The sequence below is a fragment of the Synchiropus splendidus genome, chromosome 12, assembly GCF_027744825.2.
Source record: "Synchiropus splendidus isolate RoL2022-P1 chromosome 12, RoL_Sspl_1.0, whole genome shotgun sequence".
Taxonomy (NCBI): domain Eukaryota; kingdom Metazoa; phylum Chordata; class Actinopteri; order Syngnathiformes; family Callionymidae; genus Synchiropus; species Synchiropus splendidus.
The window spans coordinates 1,504,212-1,530,557 of record NC_071345.1 but is presented as its reverse complement, the minus strand read 5'-3'; the positions used below and the strand labels follow the sequence as shown (position 1 = coordinate 1,530,557).

The 26,346-nt window shown below is 58.0% G+C and overlaps 4 protein-coding genes across 10 annotated transcripts in view; 1 reads left to right on the top strand and 3 right to left on the bottom strand.

Annotated features, from left to right (window-relative positions):
• LOC128768039 (exostosin-1) overlaps window positions 1-6,024 on the bottom strand; it is a 49,431-nt gene extending 43,407 nt beyond the window's left edge. For all 3 annotated transcript variants that reach the window (XR_008416218.1, XR_008416219.1, XM_053880590.1), the window contains exons 1-3: window positions 5,697-6,024; window positions 5,090-5,511; window positions 3,374-4,110 (exon numbers count right to left, since the gene is read on the bottom strand). Coding sequence is in view for 1 of the 3 variants with exons in the window: in XM_053880590.1 (XP_053736565.1) it covers window positions 3,374-4,110; window positions 5,090-5,350 (998 nt within the window). In the remaining 2 variants the exon portion in view is untranslated. The remainder of the gene's footprint in view (window positions 1-3,373; window positions 4,111-5,089; window positions 5,512-5,696) is intronic.
• Window positions 6,025-8,205: 2,181 nt separating this feature from the next.
• On the bottom strand, window positions 8,206-13,858 carry gnpat (glyceronephosphate O-acyltransferase). Of its 2 annotated transcripts, none has more exons than XM_053880592.1 (17): window positions 13,298-13,858; window positions 11,553-11,744; window positions 11,308-11,484; window positions 11,123-11,252; window positions 10,877-11,004; window positions 10,725-10,800; window positions 10,415-10,566; window positions 10,225-10,355; window positions 9,922-10,148; window positions 9,754-9,852; window positions 9,549-9,692; window positions 9,407-9,486; window positions 9,208-9,348; window positions 9,034-9,133; window positions 8,879-8,972; window positions 8,756-8,817; window positions 8,206-8,686 (listed from the first exon to the last, which is right to left on the bottom strand). In XM_053880592.1, the coding sequence occupies exons 1-17, from the start codon at window positions 13,505-13,507 to the stop codon at window positions 8,643-8,645; spliced, it is 2,187 nt and encodes a 728-aa protein (XP_053736567.1). In that variant the 5' UTR covers window positions 13,508-13,858; the 3' UTR covers window positions 8,206-8,642. The 2 variants fall into 2 exon arrangements, with proteins under 2 accessions (XP_053736567.1, XP_053736568.1); XM_053880593.1 differs by having other exon boundaries at window positions 9,549-9,689; window positions 13,298-13,857.
• On the top strand, window positions 13,103-15,530 carry c12h1orf131 (chromosome 12 C1orf131 homolog). Its single transcript, XM_053880648.1, has 9 exons — window positions 13,103-13,652; window positions 14,030-14,128; window positions 14,199-14,281; window positions 14,399-14,455; window positions 14,536-14,631; window positions 14,801-14,887; window positions 14,951-14,988; window positions 15,054-15,176; window positions 15,328-15,530. The coding sequence occupies exons 1-9, from the start codon at window positions 13,574-13,576 to the stop codon at window positions 15,329-15,331; spliced, it is 666 nt and encodes a 221-aa protein (XP_053736623.1). The 5' UTR covers window positions 13,103-13,573; the 3' UTR covers window positions 15,332-15,530.
• LOC128768041 (E3 ubiquitin-protein ligase TRIM9) lies at window positions 15,309-26,291 on the bottom strand. 4 transcript variants are annotated; one of them, XM_053880595.1, is made up of 12 exons: window positions 25,426-26,291; window positions 22,563-22,658; window positions 22,364-22,486; window positions 20,927-21,037; window positions 20,142-20,295; window positions 19,635-19,712; window positions 18,941-19,101; window positions 18,719-18,857; window positions 17,831-17,955; window positions 17,591-17,769; window positions 17,347-17,509; window positions 15,309-17,283 (listed from the first exon to the last, which is right to left on the bottom strand). In XM_053880595.1, exons 1-12 carry the CDS (start codon window positions 26,206-26,208, stop codon window positions 17,236-17,238), a joined length of 2,160 nt encoding a protein of 719 aa, XP_053736570.1. In that variant the 5' UTR covers window positions 26,209-26,291; the 3' UTR covers window positions 15,309-17,235. The 4 variants fall into 4 exon arrangements, with proteins under 4 accessions (XP_053736570.1, XP_053736569.1, XP_053736571.1 ...); XM_053880594.1 differs by having other exon boundaries at window positions 15,310-17,283; window positions 18,941-19,104; XM_053880596.1 differs by lacking the exon at window positions 19,635-19,712 and having other exon boundaries at window positions 15,310-17,283; window positions 18,941-19,104.
• Between the last annotated feature and the right edge of the window lie 55 nt (window positions 26,292-26,346).

Below are 26,346 nucleotides of genomic sequence, written 5' to 3'. Positions count from 1 at the left end.
GTGAGACAGCAGAGATGTGAGACAGCAGAGGTGTGAGACAGCAGAGGTGTGAGACAGCAGAGATGTGAGACAGCAGAGATGCTGTGAGACAGCAGAGGTGTGAGACAGCAGAGGAATGAGACAGAAGAGATGTGAGACAGCGGAGGTGTGAGACAGCAGAGATGTGAGACAGCAGAGGTGTGAGACAGCAGAGGTGTGAGACAGCAGAGGTGTGAGACAGAAGAGATGTGAGACAGAAGAGGTGTGAGACAGCAGAGGTGTGAGGCAGCAGAGGTGTGAGACAGCAGAGGTGTGAGACAGCAGAGGTGTGAGGCAGCAGAGATGTGAGACAGCGGAGGTGTGAGACAGCAGAGGTGTGAGACAGTCTGAACCCCGTGGACGAGAGGCGGGAAGGACCTGGGGACGTGACTCCGGAGCCAGGCGAGTGCAGGGCCCGAGAACAGCCCAAGGGCTTCCAGTACAATCTGAGGTTTCCATCACCAGGCTCAATGAGCTGTGCCTCCCTGCTGGCAGACTCATGGAGCGCAAAAGACTCTTACGGCAACAATACAGAAGCTATTAAGGACGGCGGCGGCGCACGAGCCGCACCTGCGTGTAAATACTTGAGAGGAAGTGAGTGTTTGACAGCTTCAATAAAGAGCTGCTGCAGAAGAGCCAGAGGAACATGGAGAGCGCGGCTGAGGCCTGCTCACCAGTGGGCGCTGTGAAGAGTGAGGAGCTGCAGAGGAACATGGAGCCACGGTCAGTCAGGACCTGACTGGGGCAGCGGATCAGCAGGAAGGACGGGCCAAGTCCAGGTGCAGCTCTCGCACACTGTGACCATGAGGGGGCAACACAGGATCCCCCCTGGGTCAGTGTCCCTCAGCTCCACTCAGGGATCAATACTGCGCTAAACATCATGTTCATCAGCGTCACACCGCTGCTCCTGTGGTGATTGACCTGCAGCGCTCACACACACACTTATCCCTCTGTCCTTGTGAGGACCTCCTCTTCCCCCATCCTCTCCCCCTAAACACACGGCTCACCTGGGCCAGGATTCTGAACCCAAGTGGAAGCCAGTTATTTTGAAGTTGTGGGCTCCAGCAGAAGGTCCCCACAAGCACAGCTAAACCAGGTACACACACACAGATGAGTGCGTTGGTGTTCAGCTGTGGCAGGAGATGCAGGTCCAGCAGCGCGCTCGGCTTGGTGGAGATCACATGACCAGGGCTGACACAGCCCTGCCAGCCACGTCACCATCACCATGACAGAACCAAGGGTCTATGCGTCAAACAGAGAGAGCTACCCGTCAACCTGGTTCCTCACGGAAGGAGGGATGTGAGGACAAAGCAGCGGAGAGAAAGGAGAGAAGCGTCACGGCGCCGGGGTCGGCACATTAGAGCCTCCTCCAGTTAATAGTGATGGAAATGTCACCGGGAATCTCCCAGGATCTTCAGGCCGTTTTCCCGTCAGAAGGTCAGTGGAAAACAAATGTCAATCCATGTTTGGCTTTCACTCAGCCAGACGGACCATTAACCTCTGACCGCAGCGAGCGCCGGCCGGCGAGTTCACCATCCGAAACACACAGCCCACCTGGACCAAACTGCAATTGACTGAGGGAGGAAACCAGAGTGCCCAGATGCCAGTAGCTTGAGGTCAGCGGGGTCAAGGTCACACGGACTGGTGATGGAGGACCACAGCGTTTCAGCACGTCTGAAGTCAGGATTTGAACTCAGTGAATTGGGTCACATGACAGGGTTCTTCAGGAGCTTCCTCCCTCCATCCCTCTCTCTCCCCCCTCACTCTCACATCCTCTCTCTCCCTCTCCCACTTCTCTCCCTCCCTATCTCTCCCCCGACTCTCACATCCTCTCTCTCCCTTCCTCCCTCCCTCCCCTCTCTCTCTCTCACGCTCTCTCCCCTGCTCCCCTCTCTTTCTACCTCCCCATCTCTCCCCCTCTCTCTCTCACCCGCTCCCCCCTCCTCTATCTCCCTCTCTCTCTCCTGCTCCCCTCTCTTTCTACCTCCCCATCTCTCCCCCTCTCTCTCTCACCCGCTCCCCCCTCCTCTATCTCCCTCTCCTGCTCCCCTTTCTTTCTACCTCCCCCTCTCCCCCCCCCACCCTGCCCATCTCTCCCCCTCCTCTATCTCCCTCTCTCCCCATCTCTCCCTCTTTCTTCCGCTCTCCCCTCTCTCTTTCTCTCCCCCTCTCCTCCTCCTCCCTCTCTCTCGCCGCTCTTCACCATGATGCGCTCAGACAGCAGTGAAGAATCCTGATGGAGGTGAAGAGGAGGCTGGGAGCAGGCGGAGGACAGCGATGTGCTTTAATGGAACGTCTTGCAGCAGAAAGCACACCCACCCACTCGGGAGGCTCCGGAGCGTCAGCGGCCGCCCACGTGAGCGCGGCTCTCACCCGGCGCTGCCAGATGTGGCAGCAGCTGCGGCTCCAGCTGAGCTCCACCCGACACAGATGCTGAGCATGAATGATGACTGGCTCCGCCTCCTTCTTCATCCACTTAGCAGCAAGGTCTGACTCGAGGTCCAGAGTGGGACGTGACCCTCCGACCTTCCGCTGACAGCTTCAGCCTGCTACGGCCTGTCAGCGCCCCACCTTCTGACCGTGAAAACCAGCGTGAAAGACGAGTCGGTCAACTCAGTCAAGCTTCCACCCTCAGCAGGGAGGCTCTCATGCTCCGCCCACCTCTTATCTGTGAGCAGTAACATCAGCGGGGGGTCATCGCTGCCGTCCCGTCACTCACAGTACCGCTCCATCACAGCGCTGGAGGAGCCGCTGAGCCAGACTCGCCTGAGCCAGTCTCAGAGTCAGAGTGTGCTCCAGCCACTGACCAAATGTGCGGTCGAGTCACTGACCAAGTGTGTGGTCCTTCAAATCCTGCAACCCTCAGCATTATGGACCGGTCAGGTGCGGTTCTCTTGGCTGTCTTTGGTCCATGCAAGGATGTGAACTTGTGTCCTCGTGCACAGCACCAAACTGCCTGAGACAAGGTCAGTGAACGCACCACGTCATGTTTGCCAGAAGTCAGGAGATGCAGCTGAAGGCACCATCACCACAAAGAACCCACAAACAAGTGAAGAGCATCCAGAGAGAGGCCAGTCTCCTGTGGTAGGTCCTGATCTGCTGAGTGCAAGGTGAAGAAGAGCAGCCCCCCAGAGCATCTCCATCTGCTGCAGACCTCAGAGGTCACCAAACACATACCTGACGTGTGAGTGGGCGGGCCTCTGTCGGAGAGAGATGGACCGAGCCACTCTGGAGATGTTCCTTCACACAAACAGGACGGCCCACCCTCTCACACACACACACACACACGACCCTCAGAGGCAAGTCGGCGGCGGTAAGAGAGGAGCACAGAGAGGAGCAGAAGGTCTGGTCTTACTTGGAGTACTGCAGGTTGTCCCGGTCGCAGCGGGCGTCCTTGTGCTTCTGCCAGTCCTTGCCGTGCTTGCACGTGGTCAGCAGGATAATATCCTCGCCGTTGTGAATGTGGTGCAGAGCGTTCCTGGTCTCTGAGCCGATGCCGGTCAGGTAGCGTTTCCCTTTAAAGACTAGCCGGAATCTCCTGGAGGTGCGGAGTGCGAGCCGCTCGCCGCCCTTCAGCGGGTGCTCCTTGGAGAAGAGAGGGACGGAGATGTCGAAGTTGGGTCTGAAGTTGAGCATGTCTGCGCTGGCCCGGGCCAGCAGGGCCTGGCCCACCTCGAAGCCCAGGTCCTCTGTGTAGTCGGGCCAAGTCCCAGAGTAGAGGTTGAAGATGAGGTGGTTCCGGCCGTCGTTCCACGTGGGCAGACTTTGGATCCTGGATTTGACGTTGTGGACATAGTGTCCCGACAGCCGGTCCCTGTCCAGGGTGTCCACGGCCAGGACAAACACGCAGGCCTTGCTGGGGTCCGTGGTGTGGAAGCGGGAGTCCTGGATGGACGACAGGATCTTCTGGTAGGTGCTGGAGATCCGGTCGCCCCCCTGTGGCGGGTAGATGTAGACGCGGAAGCCAAGCTGGCAGCGGGAGAAGTCGAAGCAGGTCTCCATGCGGCAGCGCTTGTTCCTGTAGAGGTGGTCCCGGATGGCCCGCCGTTCGCTGGGCGAGCTGTGCTGGTGGTGGAGCTGAGGACTGTCCTCCTGCAGAAAGCAGCACAGGTCAGTGGCCTGGTCCAGGCCCATGAGCAGCCTGCTGGTCTCTCTCAGGCCCAACCTCGGCTTCTCACTCAACTACCTCCCCGACACGCTGGGACGAACTCAACCACTCGCGCCTTCGAAACGCCTTCCCAAAGCCACTTTTATCCGTTTCGATATTGTTCTGCTTATTTCAGTGGAAACGCACGAGGTGAGACCATGGACGCAGCTTCTCCCTCCTGCAGCACATCCACAGCCGAAAATGGCTGGAACTGGCTCTCCAGCCTGTGACCCCCTCGGCCTCCTCACATCTGCTGCTCTCTGCAGACGGCACGAGGAGCGCTGGGTTTATCCGCCTCTGTCTCACTCTGTGCATCAGCACCGGTCCACTTCTGAGTCCTCATTCGTTTAACGCTCCTCAGCAACCAGCAGCTGGAGCTCAGAGTGTCACGTGATCAGCGCGTGCTGAGGAACATGCTGCTGTCTCACCTCATGTGTCTGGAGACAGAGGTGGACGATAGGAGGACATGAAGTCCTGAAGCATTAGAAGGTGTTGAGGATCTACCAACGTGAGCAGATCACATGGATCCACTCACGTCCTCTCTACGCACTATAGATCTATGCTGCTGCGCTATGTGCTCCTCCCTCCTCCCTCTTTCTCTCTCTGACAGAGACTCAGCTCAAATGTGCAACTTCCTGTCGATTTTGAAACAAACAAATTCAACAGAGCACTTTGGATTTGTTGAAGGACGAAGTCTGCCGTGGCTTAAAAAAGGTTGAGAAACACTGTTGCACCGAGGAGCCCGCGTGCCCTGAGTGGTGGATAACACTAGTGCGACTCCATGTAAACAGAAGGTGGCGCTCTGGTGGCCAGAGGAAGAGCTGACGGCACCTTCCCTCAGCTATTCTGCGTCAACAGTCCGATGGCGTGACAGTGGAAATGACCCTGGTGACCCTGACAGCCAGAGCTCGAGCTGCCACCTACCTCCTGCTCGCCCCACTCCAGGTACGGCTCCAGCGGCTGCGGGGGCTGGGGCCAGTGCCGGGGGGCTCGGGGCGGCCTCCTCTCCACGGGAGGCTGAGGCCTCAGGTGGTACACGTCCTGGCTGGGACCGTAGTCCTGGTACTGCTGCTGGACCTCCTGGTACTGGTTCGGCTGGAACTGGACTTGCAGAGCCCACAGGTAGAGGAGGAAGGTCAGAGCGCCCCCCACAGACACGAGCAGGTACCGCTTGGTGGCCTGCATGTGTGCTGTGGGGGGGAGGATGTGGGGGGTGGGGGGCTGTGGGGCAGCTCCAGAGGAAGAGGGGAGTAAAAAACAGGGGCAGGACAGCAGGGGAGAGAGACGTCAGCTCCACCCTCCACGAGTCCACTCCACCCTCAACTCAGCATTGTGGGCTTCGGTCTCTGAAAGGTGAAGTTGGAAGAGAGTCAGCAGTGGAGGGAATCATCGCCCGAGCAGGAGTTTAACACACTGTTGCTTTAGAGAAGAGAAGTTCCCTTCAGGTGAAATCCACACCAATATTGCGCGTCAGGTCTGAACATGGAAGTTTGCGATGTATCGCGTGCAACATGAACCGCGGTGTTCGCACCTGTGTCCGGCCGGCTGCTGCTCTGCGCGCGGTCTCGCGCCTGGCCGGGGTCCGCCGGGGCCACAGGTCGCATCCCTCCGCCGCAGCTCACGCGCGAACTTTCCCCGGGAGCCACTCACGGAGTCGGCGTCCTCGCGCTCCAGCTCCGGTCGCGTCCACGAGCAGCGCAGCCAGCTGTGGCGGAACGGAGCCAACTTCGCGCCGGATCCATGCGTGGCGGGACGGATCCACGGCGCGCACGAGGCTCAGTCCCGGCTGCTCCTCATCCGGACTCCATCTCGCGCGGCTGGGAATCGATCAACTTGCTCCCGCTTCAGGGACTGTTGTGCTCGGCAGAGCCGGCTCCAGCGTCTGAGGCTGGCGGGGCGGGACTCCGCCGCGGCCCCCGCCCCCTCGCGCTCCTGCTGGGACCGAAGCCGTTTCTGGATCCGCGACACCGCAGACAGATCAACCTGTTCAGCGCTCCTTCGTGTGACGTCACGCGCGTGAGAGTAGCGGGTTCAGCCGCACATGTGGGGACCGATTCTCAGGAGCACACCTCCTCGTGGGGACATTGTTGTGTGTCAGTTTGGTTCGGAGTCCTGCCTCAGCTCAGTCGGACCTCGACTGTCCGGTGCCTCAGCTCACGCACGCACGGACACCCGATGGTTGGTGGTCAGGTCCTTCTGAGCCGCGGGGTCACGTGACCTGTCAGTGATCCGAGGAGCCGGCTGAAGCTCTGGAGAGGAGCGTGTTGATGAGTCACTTCCGTCTCCTGCTGAGACTCGTCTGCCTCAGTCAAATCAGAGCAGCGCCGTGTTGTTAAGGTTTGGTGTTCGATTGAACCTCCGCCCTCCCTCCCCCCTCGCTCGCTCTGCTGCGGGTTAATAAGAGTTTGATTTATCGCGAGAGGAACTTCATCCATCTGAGCCGCAGCCGCTGAACACTCGCAGCATTTTAACCGAGCCGGTGCTGCTCGGCTCCAGTCTGTCTCAGCGTGACTGACGCCGTTTCCTCCACTTCTGAAGTCAGCATCCGAATCAGGATCAGAATCAGCTTCATTTCCGGTGTCAGTCAGGATCTGCATCGTGCGACAATGAACAAAAATAAATATATGCCAATAAATGAAATAAAACACTCAAAAAAAAAGAAAAAAAAAATAAAAATATATATATATATATATATATAGGTAAATAATAAATAATTAAACCACAAACAAGGGCTGCTCACCGATTCACCAGACTTGGCCGCTGAAAACCAGACCACACAAAGAGGAGCGACAGGAACAGATGTGACCGGGACTCCAGGTCCACTCTGACCGGCTGGTCCAGGTCCTTCCAGCCTGACGCCGGGGGATCAGACTCACCTGGCACTGGGACGTGTCTCTGGTCTGTAGCGGTCAGTGAACCCAGGACATGGTCTCGGGCAGATGAGTGCGGCTCAGTGAAGATGAATCCGTGCAGGTGACTCCTGATCTCTGAGAGTTGCTGGTCTCTGCTCCAGAAGCTTCTCGTGCCGCCGCGTACGCGCAGCTCTTTGGTCATGAGCCTGTTATCAAGGTCAAACCAAAGACTGGAGAGCTGAGGCCACGGATGGCGGGCCCCTGACCGATGACTCCCCCAGCACCTGCTCTGTTCTCACCGTCATGGTTCATCTGGGGTCAGGCAGGTGTGTGCGCACGTTTGCCTCCACACCACAAGGGGGCGCCATCAAACTGGAACACAGTCTGGTGCGTAGAATTACAGACAGGTGTTGCAATTTGAACATGAGAATAAAGGGAGGAAACCAGAGTGTTCAGGAGGAAGAACGATCTGATTTCTGACACAAACGTGACCACAGGGGTCACGACCCAGACCCTTCTCTCAGAGCAGAGGGTCATCCGCATGTCGACTGTTGACTTTCACCCACGACCCAGCGGTCCACAGGGGTCGCTGTTGAGGCTGTAGTCAGCGCCAGGCTGCCAAGCAGAATCACGTTCTTTTGTGCCCTCTGAACACAGCCCGCCCTCTAGTGAGCGGGAGAGTTACTGCAAGCAGCTGCGCTGCATGGAACCGTCAAGTTCAGTCCCTAACACACGCACGCAGGCACGCACGCACACACACACTACGGGAAGAAAATTCAATACTCTGCACTTTTGACTGTAAAAACGCTTCTGTCGATTCCTGGCGGCCACTGCAGTGTCTGTGTGTGTCAGTGCAGTTTGTCATCATGTCACAGATAAAGTGCTGATGTCAGTGTCCGCTGAAGCGACAGGGACGACAGACACAACTTAATATCAGTGTGTGAGACTTTTGTGTGGCGGTGTGTGTGTGTGTGTGTGTGTGTGTGTGAACTTTCCACGGCCCTGATGTTTCATTAAATGACGTCACGCAACTGACACGCGAAGACGATCCCGACTCACGTGACCTTAAGTTTCAGTGTTGAGTCGTTTGTCTCAAGCTTCGCGGCGTGAGCGGGGACAGCCTGACATCTAGTGGCCAGCAGGAGGAATGGACCGTTTCATTGACAAACAACGGAAGACCGTTCAGTTGGCCCCAGTGAGAGCAAATCTTTGACACGTGAAAGACAAACAAACTCGAGTGAAATGTGAGAAATAAAACCCGGTGAGTCGGCATATTTTAGTCAAGCATCTTGGTTGCGTCTCAACAGTAAACAGAGCTGTGCTCCTGAGTCAGTAACATCTCAAGTCCACAGAGACGTGAAGCACCCGCTGATGACATCATCTGCCGTCGCCATGGTGATAACCATCACCTTCACACTTCTCAACTTGCTCTGAGGCTCCGACAGCCGCCACAGCTGAGGCTGAGCACTGCAGTCTTTTTGGCAAAAACACATTTAGGAATCCCAGGAAGACAGACACACACAGGGACAAGAGGCGGAGCCTCGTCTTCGGTCCAGGAGGGCTCTTGCATAGTTCTGTTCTGGACTTGACGCGGTTCAAGTCTCCATCTCCACCAGCAGGGGGCGTCACAGGTGAGCACGGGCAGCCTTCTGCGTGGGCAGGTTTCCTCCTGCACAGAGAGAGACACAGGATGAGCAGAGGCGACCCCTGACACCCCCCTCCCCACACGGGTCCTTACCCAGAGCGTCCTCCAGGGAGTTCACCATCACTGTGTTGACCTTTAACCCGGAGCCTCCCGCTCTGCAGGAGCAGAAGAGAGACATGAGCCTCCGGCCGGCGGGCCAGGCACTGGATTAGTTACCCCTTCAGCAGAGTCACAGCGCCCAGTCTGAGCAGAGCAGCCAGGCAGTTCTTCTGCAGGTCCGAGGACAGCACCTCCACGTGTCGGAGCTCACCTGGAGCACACGGCGGGCTTCATCACAACGGGTCCGGTTCAGGGCCCGGCACCAGACCTACCTGACAGGAGACGTCGGATGACAAACTTCCGGACGGCCGGGACAAAGCCTTTCTCTGTCAGAGGTTCTGAAGCCTCCTCACAGAGGAACCTGCAGACCACCTGCACACGGCCACACTCGGGGTGAGTCGGTGTGGCTGCACCCGCGCGCACGTGTGTATGTGCGTGAGTGTCACCTGGTATCCCTGCACAAAGGGCTCCAGCAGGCTGCAGAGGAAGCTCAGCGTCCTGGCTCCGCCCTCCGCGGCAAGCACGTCCTGCTGCGACTCACACAGAGCTCCGGTCTTCATCAGAAGGTAGCAGGCCTCCTCGAAGTCCTGCGCGGACGAGAGCTGAGCACCAGAGGGCAGCGGGTGGAAGCCAGCGGCTGCTCACCTGCACGGCAGCTCCGGGACACAGGACAAACTCGTTGGAGAACAGGTTCCTCAGGAAAGAGAAGCTGCTGAAGACGTCCTCTGGAGCAGAAGCACAGGAGTCTCTGACTCTGGCCCACGTGGTCGGTCCAGGACTGACTTACGTCGGCGGGAGGAGGCGGAGGCGCAGAGGGCGGCGGCCAGCAGGGCGGGTCTGAGGAAGACATGCAGCAGCTGGTTCCTGTAGGAGGCGCAGGAGAGCACCACCACCGCCCGGCTCAGCAAAGCGTCTTCTGCTCCTGAATCTGCTGGGAGCAAAGCAGCAGCCGGTCAGAGGCTCCAGGCTGGAGCTGAACCAGGTCTACGCACTGGGATCATGGGCCAGCGTCACTCTCTGCTCCCGGATCCTCAGCAGACCTCTGTGGAGGCTCAGGCTGGACCGGACCACGGCGGCCGGGGGCGTGTGATCTGAAGGCAGAGCGGACGTGTGAGTGTTGCCGTCGCCACAGCAGGGGGGCGGGGCTTGCGCTCAGGTACCGGGCCAGTGCAGGAAGGCGCCGTACTGTCGAGACAGGTCCCGGAGCCACACGGCCTCGGCCGTCAGCCGGTCCAGACTCAGGCCCTGCGGCTGGTTCTGCAGCAGCAGCGCGGCCAGCAGGACCCAGGGCTGCAGGACCATGTTGTCCTCCTGGGCCCGGACCAGCCTGTAGGCCACATCGGTGACAAAGCCCTGGACCTCCTCGCTGGGCTTCCTGGGGATGTGTCTGGAAGCACAGACACAGTGGCTCGGTCCAAACAGTCTGGAACTGCTGTGAGCCAGAGGGGGCTCCGGGTCGGCACCTTGGCAGCAGGTTGAAGCGGCTCCGGTCCACTCGCCCCTCAGCCACACTCCGGACCGACACCGGGGGACCGAAGTAGACGTGGATGCTGCCGTAGTCTTCACCTAGAATCTTCCGGGCCTTGAACAGACCCTGTGGGGCGGAGGGGGGTCAATAGAGGGGCAGAGGAAGGACGCCGGGGGCTCACGGACCGAGGTGGACTCCTTCGGCTTGGGCACCCCCAGCAGCTCCCTGGCGTACAGCGCCTCCTCCAGGGTTCTCTCGTACGAGATGCTGACAGGAACCAGGCTGATGTCAAACACCTCGCCCTTGAGGAACGGATCCATGACGATGTTCAGCAGACCTGCATGAAGGACCAGCCAGGGATCAGCATCGGCTCTGAAACAGACGGTTCTTCCTCCACGCTGGGTCAACAGATGGAGCAACAGCGCCACAGTGGAGGGCTGCAGTCACTGCAGGTGCCAGACACTGACGACAGCGACTCGGCAGAAACCAACCCACCCAGCTTCGGCGTCAGAGACTTGGCCGTGCGACTCCGCGTCCCCTCCAGGAAGAATTCAATGGGTGCAAGTCCCTTCTGGAGAAGACAGAGTGGCTCGGTGAGGAGGGTGGCAGCAGAGGTCGACACAAAAGAGGCCAGATGTTCTCCTGACCTTCAACATGGTCCGGACGTACTCGGAGAAGACGGCCCAGTACAGTTTGTCGCCGCCGAACGAGCGTCGGATGAAGAAGGCTCCAGACATCCGCAGCATCTCGCCCACGATCTTCATCCCCATGAAGTCTGCAGTGAGAGGAGGATCAGGAACGTCCAGACACAGGTGGGTCCTCACGCTGCAGTGCAGTCAGAACCGCTCTCATGTAGCTTCCATGCTAACTCTGGCGCGGCGCAGCAGACTCACCCATGCCTGCAGCGATGACGGGCAGCGGGAGGTCATAGGTGTAGAGGATGTAGGACATGAGCAGGAAGTCCATGTAGCTGCGGTGGCTGGGCAGCAGAACCACGGGCTGCTCCTGGACGGCCTGCTGGAGCTGGAGACGACACGGGTCAGAGCCACGGCGCCGGCCGCGCAGCCTCCACACTCACTCGCTGGATGCCCTCCTCATTCACGCAGATGCTCCTGAACAGCGTCTTGAAGACTTTGCTGAGGGCGAAGGCGAAGAAGCGGATGGTGCTGAGCTGCAGCCGGTGAGCCATCTCCTCCAGGATGGCGGCGGCCTCCGCCCGAACCGCGTCCACTGAGCCGCCCGTCTCCTTGGATACCTGCAGGAGGGACAGGCTCGCTCTGAGATCCACCCTCCCATGGTCAGCCCGCTCGAGCACCACAGCACCTGCTGCACCACGAAGCCGACATGCTCCGACTGAAGCACCGCGCCTTTCAGCAGGTCGGCGCTGCAGGGGGTCACGTCCTTGTAAAGCACCGGCGCGTAGCAGCGGAGAGCGTAGCGCAGGTCGCTGGAGCTCCTGCGCTCCTCCAGGATGTCCTCGAAGTCGTCCCTCTTCTTCAACATGGGATCATGATGCTGTTCAGACAGGAGAAGTCCAATTGTCAGTCAGGCGTCGCTCAGCCGCTGTAATGACTCACCACACCTCCGGTTCAAATCTACACCGAGGGACCAGAGCACCTGTGAAGGCTTCGCCGTGCCTGACTGAACCCTCACGACCAAAGTGTCACCTGGAGACGAGCCAAACACCTCATCTACCACAGAAGGTCTCACACACTCCTGCTACTGCTGACGATCTTTGACATCGAAGTGTCGCTGTCTTTCCACGAGTCATTTTGATCAATACCTTTTTCAAAACACTGTTTCGGGACAAAGTACAGTGGTACCTGGGTTCTCGACCACAATTCGTTCCAGACGGCCGTTCGAGAAGCGAATTGTTGGAAATCTGAATGGATTTTTCCCATTACAATGAATGGAAAAAGAACTAATGCGTTCCAAGCCTTAAAACAGTCTTTTGTAGGAGTGAATGTAGAGTGTCTGCTGCAGGTGGCTGTTCCTCTACGTGTGTGGCCGCTGCATGTGGGAGGGGTTGCCGAGTGAGTGACGTCTCTCCAGAAGTGAAGAGGTGCCCGGTGCGTGTCCAGCTCTGAATGTGCGCTTCTGTGCAGTTTGGCTGTGACAAAGTCATAAACCAAGTCACGCTCTGTCCCAGACTGGCCTCATCCCTGTCCCAGCTCCAGCCCACAACAGGACATCAAACCCTGGAGTGAGCGCTCCAGCACCTCCCCTGTGACACTCTACCACGGTCCAGTGTGGAGACAGGAAAGGTTTTACACCTCAATATGAAGAAAAAACGTCTGCATACAGAGGCTGCGTTATACACAATAACATAGCGTGTCGTGGGTCAGCCGATCGGTCCGCGCACGTTATGTTTTTTCCGGCTTATTTCGAGGACATTCAAGTTCTGAATTTTCATTCGAAATCCGAAGCCAAAAAATCTCAAAATTTTTGTTCTAATTCCGAGACGTTCGAAAACCGAGGCACCACTGTACTAGTGACTGAACAGGAAATAATTCTGAACATTCTTGTTGGGTGTTGGTTTGAGTTGACGATGGAAACACGTCCACTCCTTAATGGACGGTCCAAACACATCGACGGTGAAGGACCTGTGCCGTCATCATGTCACATGACTGAGCCAGAGTTTCCAGCTGTGGTGGGCCGCATGCATGAGTGGGCGGCTCACATCTGGACCCCAGTCCCAACTGTGCACACGCCATTTCCAAAAGTGCAAAAGACTCACAGAACGTTTAAAAAGCAGAACACGAGAATAAGATCGGCTGATGAAGTCAGTATTAACCAGATAAAATCCGCACGCTCGAACTGTCAAACGGCTGTTACCTCAGACAGAACTGAGCCAAGAATCATCTCAGCAGAAACATCTTTAAAAGTTGGGTCAGACAGACTAAAGTCGCTACTCGACAACACGTTGACGTCAGTTAAGAACACAGCAGCAATGTTTTTCACTGACAAATCACCGAGGGTAAGTCGTGAATGGAAGCAACTCCGTGGGTCTGTCAACATTAGCAGAGTTGACGTTAGCTGCTAGGCTAACGACCAGAAACAAGACTCACCGCGTAGACAGCTTTGGACGCCATTTCAACACAAGACTCACGAAGGGGCCACGGTCGCATCCACTTTGTTGAGGGAAAGTGTCGCAGCGAGTCAGAGACAAGACACCCGCAGCAGGCGCGGGGCGGCAGCTGCGACTTCCTGGATCCGCGAGTGACGCGGCAGCAGCTACGGTGGCCGCGAAGCTCAGCGCCGACTCGCTTCTTGCACATGGGTTTGTTGACGTCCTGAGGTCCGCATAACGCCCGAGAACCGCTTCATCTGTCCGAGAAGGAACGATGTACGGAAACAAGAATGGAGGGGGCGAGGAGGACCAGCTGTTTCTGGAGCGAGTTTTGGAGAAGTTGTACGACTTTGGTGAGTGAGTGAGCTGCTAGCTTGTTGTTAGCCGGTGAGCTAGCCAGCGCTAAGACCGTTTCCTTGACGAGCTCCACTCGTTTCACACTGTGATTCCATCCGTGTTTCAACCACGACTGAAGCCATTTAATTGCAATGACAACACGACCGTTTTCCGTCTGCATGAGATGAATCGGAAAACAAACCGGCAGTAACAGTCTTGAAAGGTTTGAAGGATGAGTGAGCAACACACGATGAGCAACATGCCATGATAAAACAGTCGTGTCACGTGTCAAGCAGCACGTTTGCAATGTGTCGGAGGATTGAAACAATTCAAAACACCACCCTGAATCACTTTGTTGCTCGCCTCCCCAACATATCAACCCATGTCGGATCAGGAAACGGGTCGAAAAAGAAGCAGAAGAAGAGCAAACGGACACAGCGTGAGGGGGAGGAGGAGGAGGATGAAGCTCCGCCTGGGTGCGGAGGACAGACAGGTGACCTGCCGCTGGTGTGGGACCGGTGCAGGGAATGTTGGTTTCAGCTCTTGTTGTGTGTCCTGTTCAGCGCCGTCCGCCCAGCTGCGGCAGGTGGAGGTCGTGACCTTCCAGGACCCCACCAAGAGGCAGAGGAGCAGAGAGCCGCCAGTGGTGAGTTCACTTCTGGGTGAGGAGCGAGGGCAGGTCCACTCTGCTCTGGTTTTCTGCCGGTCTCTGGCAGCAGGATCAGCTCCAGTTCGTCGTCTGAGTCGTTCTTCTCGTCTGCAGACGCAGACAGCCGCAGTGACGTCCGGCGGGCCGCCTGAAGACCTCACCCTGGAGAAGGTGAGGCTTCACTGAGACAGAAGGTGGTGAGCGGAACAAACCCTGACGCTGAGTGAGTGTGTGTGCGCGCGTGTGTTCAGGCTCGGCTAGAGGTCCATCGCTTCGGCATCAGCGGCTACAGGAAGGAGCAGCAGCGGGTGTTTGAGCAGGATCGGGCCATCATGCTGGGAGCTCGGGTGAGACGCAGCTGAACAGAGACGCGTGACTCGCCCTCACTTGTCAATTCATGAGTAAAGAGCAGAAAAGCTTAAAAGCAGAAGAAAGGTTTTAAAACTGTTAAAGAAGCGTGTCTCAACGTAAGCCGGGTCAGTGAGGTGACCTTGTGACCTCCTGTCACCCTCCTAGCCCCCGAAGAGGCAGTACACCAACTACAAGGTTCTTCAGCAGCAGATCAAAGAGAAGAAGCAGAGGTCCAGAGAAGAAGTGGATCCGGTACGAGTCCCGCTCAGAACCTGACTCTGAAGTGTCTCGCAGTAACAAGTTCTTCCCGTGCAGGACCTGAAGAAGACGAGGAAGAAGAGGAAGAGTCACAGGTGAGTCAGGTCTGGAGCCGCATCTGAACCAGCAGCACTCTGACCACTCGCTGTGCTCCTCACAGGGACAAGAAGGCGTCTGCTGGCTCTGACTCTGCGCCCACGGGTCAGATGGGCCGCTTCAAGAACGGCATGCTGATCCTGAGCTCGCAGGAGATCCAGAAGGTCAAGGGCAAGCCGGGAAGCAGGTGAGTCACTGACATGTGGGCTCACCTTCACTGGACTGAGGAGGGTCCCGCTGTCCACCACTGGGGTGCGCTGTGACTCCAGAGAAGCAGGTGGATGCAGTCCCACCCCTCCTCCAGCCTGGGTTCCTCACACCTGTGTGTGTGTGTGCAGGTGAGACCTTCAGTGGTCTGCAGCAGTGAGGGACCTCCACGTTCCCCCAGAAGAAGCCGGTTGGATGAAGAGCTGAGGTGGGGCAGGCCCCGCAGGAGATGGTCTGGGAGTGACCGTCATGGACAGAGCAGAAGTCACCACCCTGGACTGGGAGCAGTCGACCTGGACTTCCTGAGGGTCTTTGGTTCTGATGGCGACAATAAACGAGTTTTTCCTTCGTGAAACCTGTCGTCTGTCCTGTGGAGCCTGGTGGTGATGGCGTCCGTGACCTCCGGAGGTCGCATCTCAGCGAGTCCACCACTCAGGAGCTGTTAGTCGCAGGAGGTTTATTTTTCTTTAACAAACGATACAAAGACAGTTGTGCGTTTCAAACCCTGCACCGTTTACAAACAGCAGCGTCGTACAAAACAACATGGCGGCAGGAGGTATGGAGACGAGGAAGAGGAGTCCTGGACACCTGATGCCCCGCGGGGAGGAACCTCCACAGCTGGCATCGGATCGAGTTTGGAGGCTGGCTGTGACCGCTGAGCAAGGCAGCGTCCGCCTTGTGCTGATGAAAAGTGACCCGCCCTCTGGGGTGGTCAACGCTGGACGTGCGGCGCCCAGCAGGAGGCGCATCAGATCCACTGAAGGCCGAGGGAGGCAGCAGCTGGGCCCGGGTCAGAGCCAGATGAGGCCCAGGAGGAGCTGCAGCACCAAGGTCTTGGAGCTGAATCCCAAGGTCAGCAGCGACGAGGAAGGGACAAACTGAAGCCAACAGAGTCGACCACATCGACATGGCGACAGGCGTCGCAGTCACGAAACGGCTCCCTGGGTTCCTCTGAGTCACATGACACGTGGCGACGTCACGTTCGTGAGGACGAACGTTCGGGCCGAGATGTGAGTGTAGCCCTTTACCCAGCCAGTCTGGATGCTCGCTGCAGAAGATGACTTCAGAGCGGTGCCACGCCCCCTGGTGGCTGCTGCAGACGTAACGTCGTGCTTGATAAATAAACATCTAACAGATAAATAGTTTGCTTCAAATAACAACTGAAAGCCAGTTCAAAAATAGAAATATCACTCTCAACATAAATATTCCACTTGTCCTGGTGTTTGTGAATAAATACATCTCAGTTAAACAACGGCGCACGAGTCTCGTCGCACTATTTACAACACAGTTTCTCCTCATCTCTTGTAAAGGTGTCAGCAAACCATGCTGCACATCAGGTGTGTGCCTCACCATATGTACATGTTTACAGCTCTCTGTCCTTGTGGGGACCTCCCCTGGCCATCACCCTTTCCGCAGCCTCTCCTCCTGAACACAAGGCTCACCTGGACCAGACTGGAACCCAGTTAGTTTGAAGTCCTCATCCTCAAATTAACCTTGTGGGGCCCGGCTAAATGTCCCCACAAGTTGGTGTGTTTCCAGGGACTGGTCCCCACAAGTGTAGCTAAAGCAGACACACACACTGATGATATATATAGATATATATATATCCTTGAAATGAAATATGAAAGGGCTCATGGGGCCGCACAGACCCCGCCAGCGCGCCGCTGTCCTCCAGCCTCCAGGATGGTGGGAGCAGCGACCAAGTTCACAACCAACTCCTGCTTCACTGACTGGAAACACAGGAGGTAACGGCTCGAAAGCTGAAGGACAGAAGTGCGTCACATGACAACAACTGAAGACGAGGGAAACGCTTGACTCTCTCACTCAATACATCTGAACGTCTGTGGGAAAAAACGAATTAGAGCCGGTGGCGCCACCTAGCGGCCGGACTTAGGAAGTGTAAAAAGCAGAGGGAGCGGAGTCTGTGCGGCCCGGCGGCAGAAACGAAGCCCACGCGATACGAGGCTCCAGCTCTCGGCTGCTCCTCCCAGAGCTGCAGGTCACCTGAGCGGACGGGTCCCTCCTGATGACGGCCAGGTCTACGGCTTGATGTTCTTGGGAACCTCCAGACCCGTGAGCAAGGTGACCTGGAGCCAGGAGAAGCACGTGGGTGGGGAGGCCTCCAGTGTTGAGGGCTGCGCTCTGCTCACCTGCACGTTCCTGTTGAGGCTGACCGCAGGCAAGAAGACGCCGTCCAGGTTCTCGAAGGCCGTGGGTCCGTGCTGGACCTTGTTGATGTAGAAGGTCAGCGTGTGCTTGGTGAGGTCCAGCAGGACGCCGACGGTGGAGCCCTTGGCGATGCCCCCCTCCGCCCTGGACACAGGCAGAAGAGCTGACGGCCACGGGTGGCAGCGGTGGCAGGGAGCCACACGGTGCTGCGGCGCGTCTCCGTACCTGTTGGTGTGCGAGTTGTTGTGCATGAACCAGGAGCGGTTGTTGTCCACGTACATGGCCCAGGCCTTGTCATCCTTCCCCAGCATCATGTCCTTCACCGTGTTGATGCGGGCCACGCCGAAGGCCGGGTCCGGGTGGTTGTCGTAGCGTTCGATGCAGACCTCCCAGTAGTGGACGCCCTGAGAGCCGGCGTGAAGGGGGTCATCTGGGGTCACGTGATCAACCGCCTACCACGCTTACCTTGGAGAAGGCGGCCGTCCCCAGAACCACTCGGTCGTCGTAGCTGTTGCAGGACACCGTCTGGTTCTCGTTGGTCAGGACCATGTCTCGGTGGGCGGAGGTGGGGTCAAAGGTGAACCACGCCACTGTTGGATGGAGGGAGGCCAGTTCAGACTCCATCCATCACAGCTTCATGGTGCAGAGCACACATCAGTGCGGACACAGGACCCAGGAGCCGGACGCAGGAGTCGGACCCAGGAACCAGGACCCAGGACCCAGACCAGGATCCGGTCATGAAGTTATTATCCTGTGTTTCTGTCGATATCTATCTACATTATCTCCATTTTCACCTACTCTCTAAAAACGTCAACCATAGAAACGTTTACCTTAAATATCAGCAACATTTCACATTAATATTTGGGACATTGTGGGGACCTCTCCTGGCCATCACCCTATCCCCAGCCTCTAAACACACTGCTCACCTGGACCAGACTGAGACCCTGAATCTTGTGGGGTGCAGCCAAATGTCCCCACCAAGTCATATGGTCCTCACAAGGACAGCGTTTTGTCAAGAGTTGGTCCCTATGAAGCAGGAAAAGCAAGGCCACACACACACACACGCCGCGGGCCCAAACAAATGGAACACACAGCCGGAGCCTGAGGAGAGAACGACAGTGGCAATCTGTGCAAACACGCTCTCTCTCTCTCTCTCTCTCTCTCCCCCTCTCCCTCCCTCCCCCTCTATCCCTCTCTCTCTTACACAGTTAAATATTTCACCGAGCTGCAGCACAGTCTCGTGTGTTTCTCCCCACGATCCAACCCCATTTCCAGTTCTTCTCTGAGTCTGAACCAAAGCTGATCCTCTCGCAGAGGAGGTGGGGGGAGTGACAGCAACGGCGGCAGCCTTACCGTCGGAGGTCTGCAGCACCACGGTCTTGCTGTAGGGACCCACCCCCGCGGCATTGTAGGCTTTCACGCGAGCCTTGTAGGAGCTGTTGAAGTGGAGTCCGTCCACCGTGCACAGCGTCTCCTTCCCCACGTAGACCTCCTGCAGACACCCAGAGGAAAGTCACGCCCACCCACCCAGCAGCAGCACCTGAGCCCAGGCCGGGGGCTCCAGCCGGGACTGACCCGGTACTGTCCCCCGTTGCCATCGTCCAGCTCCAGGATGTAGCCCTCGATGGGGTGGGTAGGGCTCCCCGTCACCCTCCAGGCAAGGGTGGCGCTGTTGTTCCCGGAGCAGCATTTCTCCAGCTGCAGCAGCGGAGCCGCCGGCACCGGAGGTCCAGAGTCTGCTGAGGAGGGAGGGAGACGGTTAGACTCAGAGGACCCGGAGCAGAAGAGCAGCTTTTCTGCTCTGAGGTTCTCCTAAAATCCTGTGCCGCTGCGTCTATGGGTGTCTGAGGCCCGGCCTGAGACGGTTGGTCCAGTATGATGGTTCTGGATTATGACCAGTGAGAGGTCAGAGAGCTCACTCCAGAGAGCCACCCCTGAGAAGAAGAACACAGCCCAGAACCTTCTCGCTCAGACTGGCTCCACTGGGCCGGGGCTCGGGCACCGGCAGCAGGGCTCCAGACTGAGGGGTGACCATGGGTCCAGACCAAGAACAGAACCACTCAGAGGTCAAACCAACACACAGGGTCAGGACACAGGTGGTGCTGCAGGGAAGGAAACCCTCCATGATCCAGGTCCGATCTCAGAGACAGCAGGTGGAGGGGGTGGAGGAGATGGAGGACGCAGGAGTGCTGCGAGCGACACGTGGTGTCGGGGCTGGAGCGCCGCCGGGGGACATGCGGGACCGGACCACACAGGGTGAGTGAAATACCTTCCACACTCTCTGCCTCCAGCTGGGCCTCGGTGCCGTCTGCAGCCGGGTCTTCCACCACAGGTTTGTCCGGCCCGTCTGGAGGGGCCAGGGACGGATGTGGACGCAGCGTCGGGTGAGAAGGGTGGGACACCACATGGTTACCTGTCTCACATCAGCATCTTCAAACAAGAAGCCACAACCCTCGTCCTGCTGACTCAGCACCGAGCTCAGCAGCACCAGGACCAGGGGCCCAGGTGAAGCGCCCGCCTCACGCACTCCTCGCCAGCCAGCCAGTAAACTGACTCGCTGTGCTGCGACAACACAACAGGGAGGAGCGGAAATGTGCTCCTCTGCTATGAGCTGTTTTCCTGCGTCTCCACGACATCGGCATCGCCCACGGACCGTGGCATCAAGGGGTCCTGCGTGCTTGTGGACGCCAGGATCTCTTATTTACAGCCGTCGACCCACTTCCGCGCCGTCAGCATCTCTTCCAGGAACCGAGGAGCAGCAGATGTCAACACTGACCTTTGCCCTGACAGAAGTCCAGCAGCAGGATGGTCTGCAGCAGCGAGTCCGTGTTGAGGGTCAGGTCAAAGTCAGGCCCGACCTTTGGCTGCAAGGCGCCTTTGACCCACTGGTCCTGGGACGAGACCACCCGCTTGATGAGGGCGTCCGAGATCTGGACACACAAGAGACATGGAGAGAGGAGGTCATCCAGCTGGGTCGGGTGGGGACCGGCTCTAAAGTGGCCTGGAGGCAGAGCTGAGTTAAGCTGGCAGTCACAAGCTTCAGCACCAGGGACTCAGTGCAGTGGAGGAGAGAGGCTCCTCCGGGAGGAACGTCACGCTCCGTCCCTCAGGACGGCTCGGACCACGGAGCCCACGGGCTCGTCATGAAGCTGCAGTGGTCAGTACCAGAAAGTGTTCCCCGTGTCGCAGTTGCCATGGCGACCACAGCTCTGCCTCTGCTGCACAGTTCAGGAGCCGTTTGACCGACGGATCACTGATCACGCGTCTGATCAAACCTGGACCCTTTGGCTTCATGGTTCCTGCGAGCACACGTGACCTCGGGGAACATACTCTAGAATAACGTGCGGTGGCACATCCACTCCTGCTTTTTTTAACTTTAAGGCACTTTAAGTCTCTTCTGTTACAGACAAAAGCAATGCTAATAAACTTCTTCTTCATTGTCAGTCGATCTGTATAACTTTCAAGGATACAGTGTTATGCAGAGGTGTAATATAATAACAGTTTTATATAGTACTGACAGTATTTACAGAGAATGACAGAGAACAATGGAGAAGCGCTGACCTGGAGGAAGCCGCTGGGGTCGTTCTCCTTCAGCACCTCCAGACAGAACTCCATCATGCCGGTGGTCTGCCGCAGCTTCATGGTGCAGTGGGTGATCTGGTCCCGCACCACCTGACACAGGTGAAGAACAACATGCTGGTGAGTGGCTCACCCGGGGAAGGTCACCCGGGTGAGCCGCCTCTCCGGGCCTGGACTCCCGACTCCTCCCGAGACGAGGTCACGTGACAGCTGGAGAGCGGCTGGTGTGTGTGAGCCTGTGGCGTCCGCGGCAGGATTAAGGATTTGAGGGCACAAAGGCCGGCGGATTACACGACCAACAGCTGCTGCAGCTGGGACTCACGCTGCGTCCAACACTTTCCAACAATGGAGGTCTCCGGCCTCCCTCACCTGCTCAGGTGAGTCTGAGATGCTGTGATTGGCAAGGCTTGAGAAGGGGCGGGTCATATGAGGGTGACAGGATGAGGGTGAGAGCATGAGAGTCACAGCATGATGGTGACAGGATGAGAGTCACAGCATGACGGTGACAGGATGAGAATGACAGGATGAGAGTCACAGCATGAAGGTGACAGGATGAGAATGACAGGATGAGAGTCACAGCATGAAGGTGACAGGATGAGAATGACAGGATGAGAGTCACAGCATGAAGGGGACAGGATGAGAATGACAGGATGAGAGTCACAGCATGAAGGTGACAGGATGAGAATGACAGGATGAGAGTCACAGCATGAAGGGGACAGGATGAGAGTCACAGCATGAAGGGGACAGGATGAGAATGACAGGATGAGAGTCACAGCATGAAGGGGACAGGATGAGAATGACAGGATGAGAGTCACAGCATGAAGGGGACAGGATGAGAGTCACAGCATGAAGGTGACAGGATGAGAATGACAGGATGAGAGTCACAGCATGAAGGTGACAGAATGAGAGTCACAGCATGAAGGTGACAGGATGAGAGTCACAGCATGAAGGGGACAGGATGAGAGTCACAGCATGAAGGTGACAGGATGAGAATGACAGGATGAGAGTCACAGCATGAAGGGGACAGGATGAGAATGACAGGATGAGAGTCACAGCATGACGGTGACAGGATGAGAGTCACAGCATGAAGGTGACAGGATGAGAATGACAGGATGGATGTGACAGGATGAAGGTTCCAGACGAACAGATGAGGTCTTTGTGCAGCGCAGCTGAACCCAAGAGAGTCGGTTTTAATTAAGCGTCTTGCTCATTAGCTCGTCTGGACCTCTGACTGGTTCTGAGGATGATGAACATCTGGCCTCCCTCCGCCGCCCCTCCCCCTCCCTCCACCAGACGGTCAGTGATGGGGCCGAGGCTGGGCTCACATCCAGGACCAGTGAGGACGGACGTCCTTGAATGTGTGTGTGTGTTATCGCTTGGCAGGTCCTCACAAGTGGAATTGGAGGAGGAGGGCATCACCTTGAGCTTGTGCTCCTTCTCCTTGGTGACCTTGGTCATCAGCTTGGCCTTCTGTCTGGTCAGAGCCTCGATCAGCGAGTCGCACTGAGCCACCAGACAGGCCTCGAACTCCACGCCGTTCTCCTGCGACACACACACACACGGCTCAGTCGCCGCCCGCAGCGTGTGTGTGTGAGTGTGCCAGTGTGTGTGTTGGTACCTGGATCTGCTGCAGCATGTTCTTCAGCTGCACCAGAAACTCCTTAGCGTCCTTGGCCTTGTCTGAGACGCCGTTGAGCGCCTGCGAGAGCTGCACCTGCAGGACACACACAGCGACATGGCGCCGTCACCTCTCCAGTGTAGTGTAGTAATGTAGTGTAGTGGTCGCCCGCTTCACAGCACGCCCGTCCCATGTCAGCCCCCCCCCCCACTCTGACCCCAGGAGCCTCGCCTTGACCTTTGACCTCACCCCACTGAGTGCATCCAGCCAGGGGGCGCCGTGCGCGAGTCAGAGTCCAGACTCAGCTGGTTTGTAAGCCGGTCACATGACCCAGCAGACGGAAGCATCCTGATGAGTGTGTGTCCATCACTCAGAGGTAACGAGGCGGAGGCAGGACAACGAAGGCCCCGTCGCTCCGCCCCACACACACATCACCCTTTCCCCAGCCTCCACCCTGAACCTTCCCCTTGGCTCTGAACCAAACCCAATGACAATAACCGAGCTATTTTGCACGTTTAACCCTCACACTGAGGACCTGCAACATGTCCTCTCTCTGTTGGTTTAAATCTCATACAGGTCCTCACAAAGACAGAAGTGCAGGAAGACACGATGGCGTCATCTGGCCAGAATCAGGAGGCGAGATGAGGTCACGCTTCACAGATCTGAAACTCTCCCTGAGACCATCTGGACCCTGAGAGTGTGTGTGCGTGTGTGTGTGAGAGAGAGAGGAAGCTGTCAGACAGATGAAGCTCCGCCCCCCTGGTGAGAGACCAGCTGACCTCCTGTGGTCCAACATCAGACCACCTGTCCGCCAGCGTCTCCGCCGGCATCAGAGAGCGTCAACAGGACGTGTCTGACTCACAGCTCTGGGACACGGACGACTCAACAGGAAGTGACTTGGTGCCGAGCCAATCCCCCCACAGACTTGCTCGGACCGTGACCTTCTCCACCCACTGACCCTGCTGCTGACCTCAGTGAGCTCACCAGCATCTGCTCCCTGCTACAGCAACAGGGCTGTGGGAGTCACATGATCAGAGGCGGGTCCACCTTCAGGTGCGGGGAAGCTTCTCCAGCAGCAGCTGGTCCACCCTCTGACCTCATGCTGGAGCTCCAGCTCACATCACAGCACGGGTCCGAAACCGGCCCTGGAAGAGAACAACACGCCAGCCTGAATGAGCTGGAGCCCAGCAGCAGACCGTTGCCCTCAGAGAGACCTGCACCATGGAAGGTCAGGGAAGACCATGGGAACCCTCCGACCATCACAATCACCTGGTCACCATGGAAACGCTGGCTCCAGCAGTAACACCCTCAAACACACACAGGTCTGAACCTCCATCCTTGTGAGGACCTCCTCTCCTGGCCATCACCCTTTCCCCAGCCTCTGCCCCTGAACACATGGCTCACCTGAACCAGGACTCTGGATCAGACTGGAGCCCAGTTATTTTGAAGCTTTAAACCTCAAACTGAGACCTGGACAACTGGGGTCAAGAACTGGTCCCCACAAGTGAGGATCAACCCAACACACACATGCACAGACTCACTCTGCTGTCGTCGGGTCTTCTGGCGGAGACACTTCACACACCAGCAGAGACAAACGGTGCATTAACCCAGTTCCAGTCTCAGGACCTCGGGCTAGTCCTCCAGTTGTTGTGAGTCACTGTCGGAGCGGATCCCGGGTCATGGCCGGGGCAGGGGGGAGTCCTGTATCTCTGAAGCAACATCTCTGGAGTGTGTTCTGGGTCCCACCTGGACCGAGACGTCCACTCTGGCTGGGGAATGTGTCGGTACCAGCAGTCAGCTCGGTGTTCCCTCCCTCCCTCCAGGGTCCAGATCTGACAACACCGGAGTGCCACAGGACTCCCTCGCTGTCTGGCTCTCAAGAGACACTTCATCGCAACACACCGAAGAGCTGAGCAGCTTCAGTCCACCAGAACACCGGTTCTGATGGGTCCGACCGTGACGGGACTGTTGCCTGGCAACCGTCTCCGGCTGAATCACCACACACACATCCACAAACTCAGCTGATCTGGGGTCTGCAGAGCAGAGCTGGACTGCACCGGGCCACTGAGACGGGCCTTTGGTTCTGACCCAAGACAGACAAGCATCACTCACACGTGCACGCGGGCGAGGGCTCGTCGAGCTGAAGACACACACACACACAGTGATCCAGTTTCCTCTGTCCAGCGGAGCCGAAGTCCACTGCTATTTATAGAGTGTGTGAGCGAGTGTGTGTCCATCTGTGATCACCGGCTCATTTGTTCCTCATGTTTTGATCCCACGCTCGCTGCCTCAGCATCACGTGACTGACGCTGAAGCGAGGTCACTTCCTGTCGCTCAGTGGATGAAGGTGTGCCTGTTACGCCGCTGATGTCTGGATGGCACCTGACGTCTCCTCTCACACACGCTCGCCGCCGCTCGCCACATTTGTGGGGGAGCGGGTGGGGGAGGGGAGAGGCAGATGAGGAGGTGAGAGGAGGATGAGCCGCAGCAGCGAGAGCAGGGAACAACACGGGATGAATGGATGAACGCGCTCGGCCCCCGCTGACCCACTTCCACAGTTCTGAAGGTTCTGATGGGACATCTGTGCTGTCGTCACGCGGGTCATGTGCCCCGCTCCACCGATCGTCAGGAGACCACGGTGACTTCAGGAGGAGTCAGAGATGATGACACAGAGGGAGTCATGGTTTGGACCCGAGGAGAGGAGAGGCAGAGCTGGACCAGGGAGGGTGGAGATGGAGGGGAGGAGGGTCACCAGAGCCAGGGACACGCACAGCTCTGACCCCTCTCCTTCGCCCCTAAACACATGGCTCACCTGAACCTGAACCAGAACCAGAACCAGAACCAAACTGGAGCCAGCGCTCACCTTGTGCTGCTTCCACATGGCGGGCAGGGGTCTGACGTCATGCGTGGCGTGGCGCCCGTCCTCCAGGCAGCGGACGCACACCGGAGCCCTGCAGCTGCAGCAGAACACGCTCAGGCTCTCCGCGTCGTGCTCCACGCAAGTGGCCGGTTTCCGCGCGGCGGCGGGCGGCAGCGGCGCGCTCGGGCTCGGCGGCGGCGGCGGCACCAGGCGGTGCTTGGCCAGCGGGCCGCGGGACGGGTGGCACCGTCGCTGGCAGGCGTCGCAGTAGAAGACGTCGCACTGCTCGCACATGAGCGTAGCGTCCGCCGGGCCGCGGTCGCACAGTTGGCACTTCGGCGTGGACGCGCCGGAGGAAGAGTTCGGGTTCGCGGCGGCGCGGCTCTGCCTGTAGCGCCCGACGATGGCCTCCAGCAGCCGGTTCCGCGGGAAGCCCCGCAGCCCGCGCTCGTCCAGGGAGACGCTGCGGTGGCAGAGCGGGCAGGTGAGGGAGCAGTGGCGCGAGCCCAGCGCGGGTGGGAACACCCGGACCCCGTTGGGGGACTTGAGCTGGCATGGCGTGTAGGACCCGTAGCCGCTGTCCGTCTCGCTGTACACACTCATCTTGTCCGGGTCCAGGGAGTCGTAGTCCGAGCCGGGCGCGCGCGTCTGCGCGGGAGCCTCTGCGTCCGGGGTCTGCACGCTGATGTTGCGCGCGCACGCCAGGCAGATGTTGTGGGAGCAGGGCAGCAGCAGCGGCTCGCGGAACAGAGAGCCGCACACCGGACACTTGAGCTCTTCCTCCATCGCTGCAGCGGGACTCGGAACCGGCGCGGAGAAGCTTCGGAACCGACTGAGGGGGGTAGGTGACGGCGCTGGAGGCGGCAGTGCGCAGGCGCGTTCCGGGGGTGGGGCTTGATCTCGACAAGCAGGAGGGGAGCGAGA